The sequence below is a fragment of the Spodoptera frugiperda genome, chromosome 10 (genome assembly GCF_023101765.2).
Source record: "Spodoptera frugiperda isolate SF20-4 chromosome 10, AGI-APGP_CSIRO_Sfru_2.0, whole genome shotgun sequence".
Taxonomy (NCBI): domain Eukaryota; kingdom Metazoa; phylum Arthropoda; class Insecta; order Lepidoptera; family Noctuidae; genus Spodoptera; species Spodoptera frugiperda.
Genome location: NC_064221.1, coordinates 10,563,109 through 10,572,321, shown reverse-complemented (window position 1 = coordinate 10,572,321; position 9,213 = coordinate 10,563,109). Strand labels below are relative to the sequence as shown.

The 9,213-nt window shown below is 35.5% G+C and overlaps 1 protein-coding gene across 1 annotated transcript; it reads left to right on the top strand.

Annotated features, from left to right (window-relative positions):
• Positions 1 to 4,494: 4,494 nt before the first annotated feature.
• LOC126911090 (uncharacterized) lies at positions 4,495 to 6,833 on the top strand. Its single transcript, XM_050696154.1, has 3 exons — positions 4,495 to 5,552; positions 5,629 to 5,791; positions 6,645 to 6,833. Exons 1-3 carry the CDS (start codon positions 5,457 to 5,459, stop codon positions 6,806 to 6,808), a joined length of 423 nt encoding a protein of 140 aa, XP_050552111.1. The 5' UTR covers positions 4,495 to 5,456; the 3' UTR covers positions 6,809 to 6,833.
• Positions 6,834 to 9,213: the final 2,380 nt, after the last annotated feature.

The window sequence follows — 9,213 nt, the reverse complement described above, 5'->3', positions numbered from 1 at the left end:
AATGTGTTCACTACATGACATAATGTCTGGAAAATAACAATTTTAATTGTAATTGAAATTTATCTTAAACCTCAATCTCAGCACTACTTAATATTCTTTTATCTATTAATATACATATGTCTTTTATCTTATATGTTACCTATTTTTTATCTATTAATATATATTTATAGATAAAATAATATTAGGTTATGTAACACAGAATAAAACTGTGTAAAAATAAAATTGGAGGAAAGCCATGCTTCGGCACAAATAGGCCGGCTCGACCGGAGTAATACTACGGCTTCACAGAAAACCGACGTGAAACAACGCTTGCGTTGTGTCAGTGAGGTTACCGGAGGCCTAATTACCTCCCTTTCCAATCTTCTTATTCCCCGCTTCCCCAACAAACCTTAAATTCCTAACCCCAAAAAGGCCGGAAACGCACTTGCGTTTCGGTTATCCATAGGCGGCGGCGATTGCTTACCATCAGGTGATCCGTCTGTCGATTACCGACGTATACCATTAAAAAAACTGTGTACTTACCAACACTTTAAAAGTTTTCTGGTACAATTTGTAAGCTTTTAAAATATGTCCGTATGTTCCAAACAATCTCAGATTCCGATCCTCATTTACTTGCTGGTTCTCCATCAATACTTCTCTAATCCATTCATCGAGATATTGTTTCAACAGCATCATGATTCGAATACTAATCACATAATTAACTTCAAAAGTAGTAAACACAATGTCACAAAAGTAATCAGTCAGGATTTCTAAAGAAGTGGAATTCTCATACAAAATCACAAACGAAGCGTACATGTAGAAATTGATGAATATGATAGCAAATATAGAAACCCAGTTCCATATGATGTAGCTCCAAATATTTTTACTGAAGTCTAAGCTTCGATGAATGGCTTGGATTTCTATGATGATGAAGACATTGTCCTGTTTATGTAAGATGTCAAGAATGAACATGACGGTAAAGCCAATGGTGTAAAGCAAGTAATAGAGGGCGCTGAGGAGAGTAACCATATCATTCTCAGATTCAGACATATTTGGGTCAGTAATATCTACGGTGAACATTCTGTAAGTACACACTAAATTCATGAACATGGTGAAACAGAATGCTAAACACTGGTACTTGTGTCCTCTAGGGTAGAGCCGGCCACGACAAATATTGTACTTTGAAGCACAAAATATTTTTAAAGGAAAATTAAACGAGTGCACTACTCTTTGTATTTCTTTTTCTAGTTTATTGTTTAGAAGCACTTGGAAGGTTGGTTTTGGTAATATTTTACATTTTTCCATAATTTTTATCATCTTCATTGTTCTATGGTTCTGCTGTGTCTACTTTCATAATATTGTTAATGCCTTCGACAAGTAACATTCTGATCTTATCTAAATTGCCATGCCTTGTTACATTAGTGGAATTAAAACTTCATGTGTTTCTTTCTTGTTTTAAATGAATACATTTTGTTATTTTGTAAGTAATGTCCATGGCTTGTATTTTTATGTTGCCTTGAATAATTTGAATTATTCTGAGTGATTGCATTTTGTCTGGAGTACCGAGACTTTTTCTTTTATGAATTCTCAGTACTTAATAACATTTTATAAAGTAAATAACTTTTCCTAAAGAAAAGGATGATTCAGAAAAATACAAAAAATAATAAATTGAACAACAACATCAACAGCCTATAAGTACGGTAGCCACTGCTGACTAAAGGCCTCGTCTCGCATGGAGAAGGTTTGTCAGTGGTGTCTAAATCATCTTAGAAAGTACATATAACTCGGAAAAAGTCACATTGGTACCTGCCGTTGTTTTCGAACCCGCACCCTAATAAACCTCCGGGCCACTACGACATAATTATTAAATTATATACTTTGAGTAATATATTGAAGCAGTAATCAAATTATAGAAACATTTCACATTAAATAGATCGATACTATGAGTAAGTGTATTATGCAAATGAAATTGTTTTGTTCGGAATTACTAACAGCGCACACAGTCAATTCGTTATTTCATTGGATTTTATACCCTACATCTTTCAACTTGGAGTTCAAGTTCGAGTTTATGAGTTTTGTCCATTAGAAAAATATCTTCGATAATCTTTAACATCTTCTGTAGTATTTATCATTAAAAATCAAGTCTGAAATCTGCCTCAGCCTATAATGTTGCGGGTCTGGAGTGTGTGACATAGTGAACGTGGTTATGTAATAGCGTTTTTTGTCAACCCGGGATTTGAACCTACGCAGCCGCTGGCGAACAAGTCTAACGTGCCAAGTGTGATTCCAGGCAGAGGGCGCGATAGGTGCGAAACTCGAGTCGCCAGTAGCAGCGCGACAGTCGCCGCATCATGTGTCGCGAAATGCTGCTCATGAATACAAGCCTCAAGCATGGCTTGGAACTAGTCAAGTTCCTTGTCAAACAGTTACGTGAGTAAGCCGATAACACAATAATTAACTATTAATTAGCTCGTACATAAGTATAAAACTGAAATTGCTTGCGTAGCTCACTCCAATCATTGCTTTGTCACTGTAGGTAATTGCAGACTTGAATAAATCGATAATAATTTGAATCCACGTGTAGCTTATGTACCTAGATAATGCTAGAAACAAAAGAGGTACTAATACATTAATAGAAATTCAATTGTTGTAATATTTCAATTATTAGCTATTACAAAATGTAAGACCTATCATTACATGACACTACTATATTGACTGTCATTTTCATGATATTACAATAGGGTACAGTAGGTATACAGGGTATGAAAATTCGAAATCGATGAATTAGTCCCTAAAAAAATATTATACACGCATTTTTTTATTTTGTCATATATACTTAGACGAAACTGACTTAATTATATGAGGTAGTTACGTCATGCTACTCTATAAATTGTAGTAAATCGTGACGTCACAGGATATTTCAAATCTGTTTCAAATAAGTATCGTCAAAACTATTGAAATTCAATTTTGTACAAAAAGAAAAAATACATATCTAATGTTTTAAAAATCTACCAGACGGACATTAAAACAAACTTAGGATATTACTCTATTCATTCATCGTGGAACACGAACTACTAGAATACGTAAATATAAAAATAAGTAATTTTTCACTGCAACAAAGTCAAGGACAAATGTATAATAATTTTAATTATTATGTTATCGACTTACTCACGTAGCTGTTTGACGAGGAACTCGACTAGTTTCTAGCCATGCGTAGCATACGTAATTTTGCCAGAAAGAATGATGAAAATGTGGCGCAGTCACGTCTACCACAGATTAGACTATTGCTGTTTTAAATCTACCATAGACAGGGTTCATGGTGAGAAGGCTTATTAAATTCTGTCCCGGAGTTATCTATTTATTACTAGGTATAAATATTTTTGACCTATAAAGAACTATTTAAATCAATCTAAAATTCTCAATTCATTTATTCTTCACACACAACCACACACGTTTTTAGTTGTGGAATAGTCATGAAACTAGTCAATTACGCGATCTAATTATGTACTAGCATCGAGCTGCTTTTATGATGGAATTGCTATGTCGCTCATGGAACCTTATTAGTAAAAATATCGTGTCTGGGCTCGTATGGTTTCTTCTAATTATTACAGGATGATGCGTCTTTCTGAGGGTGTTTTTCCACCAGAGATGTGCTATGCTACGTTGGTTGCTGTGGATGTGTTTGGCTTCCACAAAACATATTTATTGGTACACATAGCTTAGCACTGGTGAAAATGCGCTCAGCAATGTTTTTATTTAGAAAGATGCGTGCTATGGATGCGTGCTTTGGATGTGTGCTATAGATAGCTTCCCTACTATCGATACATCGCATACTCGAGCTACGCATCTTCATCGCTTGGAATATTCTTTGCAGCTTTCAGCAAAGACACGGTCATATTCTTAGTTAAAATATTGCCTAAATTATTTATGAAAATATATTTTGTAAAAAAAATATTCGTCTCATTACCACAAATAGAGGTTACATGTTACTTATCAATGGCCCGGTACACATTCATTTGACGAATACCAAGCGCATGGAGGATTATAAAAATTGGGTTTGGACCTGTACCTACCTTTTGTAATGCAATTGCAGCAATTAAGGAAAATCATCCCATGACATCTCTCGCCTTGGGCGAAGCGAGAGAGAATGTCTACTCCTCCTTTTCGAGCCGGAGCACCTGTAAATCCGCTAGGTAGGCCCCATCTGTGGTGGTATGGTGTCTCTTTGAAGCGCGCACAGAACACGACGCGCTAAAAATCACAGCGATACGGTTCTTTTATCACTATTATAATTTTAATAACTCAAAATATTTTATAATATGGGTATATTGACGTAAAATAAAAGACACAATCAATCATACATTCAAAAGAAATGCGATAGACACTAAGGTAGAGTAAGAAACAGATATAGTAGGGAAACAATGAATTGTTTGGCTACATACGTATCCAGAACCCAGATCACTCATTGATACTAAAGATAACGAAATTCATCGGAATTCGATAGTTATATTTCATTTAGGAACAGCTATTATCATGATATCGGTATAATAGTTCCTATTATTGAAATGAGACATTAAATTCCGTTTTCTTTTCATTAGTAATTCTATTCATTCGTCGCACATTAACCTTACTGAACACATGAAAATAAAAATGTTCTCTCGACATAATAAAATAATGGATAAACGTATAAAGATCTTACCAGAAGTTTTGATGAACAATAGACTGGAGAAAGACATACAGAAGATGATGTTTCCAGTGCATCTGATGTTCTCAATATTTCTAGCTTCAAAGTACACCATCAAAGATGATTACGTCACTCCAAAAGGAAGAGTCTACCGCATATTTACATTCGTCTTCGTAGCCGTTTTGTTTGGAATGACTTTGAATCGGTTGTTCTTTGAAGGGATAGAAGATACTCTCGGCTTATACAACTTCGATCTCGTCTCACTGTTCTATATATACTTCTGTTTCTTTTACCTGACTCTTCTCGCCATTCTCTTCTATCTAAATATGATTCACAGTGAAGCGAACATTTCCCTCATTTTGTTAATTCAAAAAATTTATTTGGGTTTAGATTTTAGTGATAATCTTAAAATTATCACTAGACGTAACTGGATCGGAATCGTTGGAACCTTTCTTTTGAATATTTTCCTTCAGTATTTGTTCTACACGACATTCGATGAATTCCATTTAATTGACACCATTCTGGACTTCATGTTTACCATCTTTGATTTGAACTTGGTCTATTCCTTACTCGTCCTATTATTGTTGAGAAGATATCTCGAGAAATGGATCAAACTTGTGATCGGTGATTTTGATGATAAAACTTCAGTGAAACTTTTTATTATTTATCGAAATATTATTGAAGCTTACAATCATTATAAAACTACGTTTAAGTTACTGGTAAGGTTAATTTTCGATAATTTTTCCTAATACAACAACATCAATAATTAAATTGTCTTTTCCATCCACAGATTATGTTTCACACAGTCGATACGTTTACCCGATGTTTATTCTACTTCACGATGGCCTTGCAAAAGCTGAGAATGTTGGATAATGTGGAGGATGACAAAGTAACTATAAAACAAATTAATGAAACATAGTCAATATAAATATTTGTTGTACTATATTTCTTGTATTTAATTCCAGAGAGACCTGCAACAATCAGTGACTGTAGTACTGGCAGTTGTGTGGTTATCGAAGAACATCTTCGTGCTGGTGATGCATAGCGTTCTGGGTGAGAAGTTTTACATCACTATCGAAGAAGCGGAGACCGCCTGCATACAACGACTGAAGAATAGAAATTATTTCGGTTGGTATTATACAATTTTTAGGCATTTGGCTGTACCGGTCATGTTTTGTCCATCGCTACCTTGACTCTACGCCAATTAATGCAATCCAGCAAAAGCCAGATGGTGGAAAGTATTGGAATTAATGATCTGTGTCTCCAATTTCCACCAAATCCCTAAGATTGCTATCTAAACTACACTGGCACTCATCTCTTTGTAATTTTTGTGGTGTTCCCCAGGGTAGTGTTCTTGGTCCGGTAGATCTGATGATACCGCATTTTTGCTTGGTCTTTAGGTGAATACGTTAAAATTACAATAATCACATGAAAATCACATCTTGCATGATTCAGCAATAGTTACGCGTATTTTTGCTCGGCTAATAACATTACATAGGTTTTTAGGCAATAATTGTTAGCAAGATGCTGAGAATTTTAAAATAAAGTACACGTTTCCCAGTTTATGCATATACCAAAACAAAATGCTTGGTATTAAGAGTGCTTTTTGAGATGTGAAGATGTAATAGCTAAGCTGTGAAACTATGTGAAGGTTTCCACTGAAACTAAGCTATGTAGATATGCGAGGAATATATGCAGCTCAATGTATTCATAGTAGGAAAACCACCCATAGCTCGCAAATTTCCTTATTATCAAACATAGCTTAGCTGAGCCCGTTTCCACCAGTGCTAAGTTATGTGTACCAATGAATATGATTGGTGGAAGTCAAACGCAGCATACATCTCTAGTAGGAAATCACCCTGAAGATTTGCCATTCTGGATTATATCATGGTGTAGTTAAGGAGTTTAATCGCCTTCTCAATACCAGCACCCTTATACTAACAGTAGTTGTAATTTAAGTTAATAATGATTTTCTTTACAGAATATGAAGGAGTTCTATGTAAGGAAGTGGTGCAGTTGAACCGAGTATCGTTTAGTAAGTTGGACGCGTTTGGCTTGTTCCATATCGATGGTACACTACCACTGCACTTCGCTGGAATCGTTACCAACTACATCGTACTCATACTGCAGACAATGTTCCTATAATTTTGCCTTTTTCTCAGCTTTTTTGTCAATACACAATATAATATTACATATATATAAGCCTTTCACTTTTATCTTTAAGAACTCTAAAGAGCTAAAGACTGTGTTAGAATTGTGCTAAAATGACCAAGAAACACCAAAAAAATTCACCTCTCGACCATTTTTTAGGTTAAGTTGAAAATCACATTTTCACGCGCGCGTTCCTTTACATGATCAGCTATTAGCAGCAAGGCGTTATCGGAAGACTAGAAGGTATTTTTTGTTTGGAATCATAAATACAATCACGTGTTTAAATATCGGTCACTAGTTACCAGTCCTACAATATATATACCAAAAATAGGAATGGACCTAGTATTACGCCCTGCGGTACGCCCATAGATATGCTAGCACCCCGTGAGTTTACTTTATTTACTTATAATTTAAGTTGCCTATCCTGAAGGCATAACTTCAATAGATTTAAAGATACCCCCCGAATGCCGTAACGTTCCAGCTCCAGCAATAGTGTCTCGTATTTAACGCAGTCAAATGCCTTCGAAAGATCACAAAATATTCCGACACGAGGCGATAACCCACTTAATTAGTGCTACTCCAGCGACAGTTCTACACCGTCTATTTATGAACCCGTATTGTTGATCGTGAAATGTAGAATTCATCTTAAAGTGACGCAGCATCTTAGTAAGCATCAGTTTTTCAAACACTTTACTGAGCACTGGTAAGATTGAAATCGACCTCTAGTTATTGCGTTCTGCACTATCACCGAATTATTTCAACGAAAACAAAGAAAACCTTCATCAGAATTCAATTGTAATAATTCATTTCGAAGCCGTTATTATTATGATGTCGGTCTAATGGGTTCTATCATTCAAATGAAATATTCAATTACTTTTTTATGATAATTCTATTCATTCGTGGCACAATAAGCTTCTGAACAGAACGCAATAAAAATGTTACTCCAGCCTAATAAAGTAAAGCGAAAAAGTGTGAAAATATTACCAGAAGTGTTATTGCAGAACAGATTGGAAAAGGATACACAAAAGATGATGTATCCAGTGCATTTGATGTTCTCATTATTTTTATCATCAAGGTATGCCATCAGAGATAATTACGTCACTCCCAGAGGAAAAATCTACTACACATTTACTCTTGGCTTTGTAGTAATTTTGTATGGTATGGCAGTGAAGCGATTTTTCTTCGAAGAGCTTAAAGATTCAATGGGAACGTACAACAACGATTTCCTCACATTGTTTGCCATATTCTTCTACATATTCTACCTCACTGGTTTCACCATCCTCTTCTTTCTAAATATAATTCATAGTGATGCGAGCATTGCCCTCATTTTGTTACTCCAAAAAGTCTATTTGAGTTTAGACTTCAGTGAACATCTAAAGAAGATCACTCAACGTAACTGGATGGCAATGATAGGAGTTTTTCTTTTGAATATTTTCCTTCACTATTTGTATTATGTGACTTTCAACGAGTTCAATTTGAGTGATACTCTCTTTGACTTCATGTTTATAACTTTTGATCTGCATTTGATGTATGCTTTGGTGGTCATAATTTTGCTAAGGAAATATCTTGAGAAATGGATCAAGTATGTGTTGCACGACATCGATGATGAAACTTCAGTTAAACTTTTAGTTATTTATCGAAATATTTTGGAAGCCTATGATTTCTACAGGGAAATATTCCAAGTGCTGGTAAGTTATTTTCTGATTGCTTATTAAATTCAAATACAAATCAAATTACTATATAGTGATATTAATTTACTCTATTCCTGTCTACAGATTCTGTTCCACACAGTCGACACATTTTTCCGATGCTTATTCTACTTCACGCTAGTGATGCAAATTCTGACAATGTTGGATAATATCGAAGCTGACAGAGTAAGTACCTATGGCAACAAATTAATTGCATCTATGTAGTACTGGAATAAGCTTCGTAGTATAGTCACGTCATTCATGTCGTTAAGTCATTCTATCTCCTGCATTAACACATTGAACGCCGTGGTGGTCACCAGTGACCGACGTTAGCGGAGGATTTGCCTTCAACAGTTTTCTATTGGCAGTCAAAGAAGTGGAAACTATCGTTTTCTTTTTCTTCTCCTCTAATAACATCTTCTGATTTATTTCGTTGCGGGATCCAAGACAGTCATTCATGTCCCTGCGACGCGTCGGACTCCAGTGTTCCGGTGTTTTTATGGTGGTATCTACTGTAGATCCTAGTTTAGAGGAGTTGCAGTGTTAGGGGAGGCTGTAGCGAGTTTGTCCCATTAAAAAAAGATCAAAATAAAACAATCTAGTTATTGAAATAACATAGTATAACAGGACAGACAGACTGCCTCGTTGGCCGAGTGGTTGCAAGTGCGATTGCCGGGCAAGGGGTCTCGGGTTCGATTCCCTGGTCGGGCG

Coding starts and splice junctions, on each gene's coding strand:
- LOC126911090 (XM_050696154.1), top strand. CDS start 5,457: ATGTTTCACACAGTCGATACGTTTACCCGATGTTTATTCTACTTCACG. Junction 5,553..5,628: donor ATAATGTGGAGGATGACAAA/GTAACTATAAAA, acceptor ATTTAATTCCAG/AGAGACCTGCAACAATCAGT. Junction 5,792..6,644: donor GAAGAATAGAAATTATTTCG/GTTGGTATTATA, acceptor TTTTCTTTACAG/AATATGAAGGAGTTCTATGT.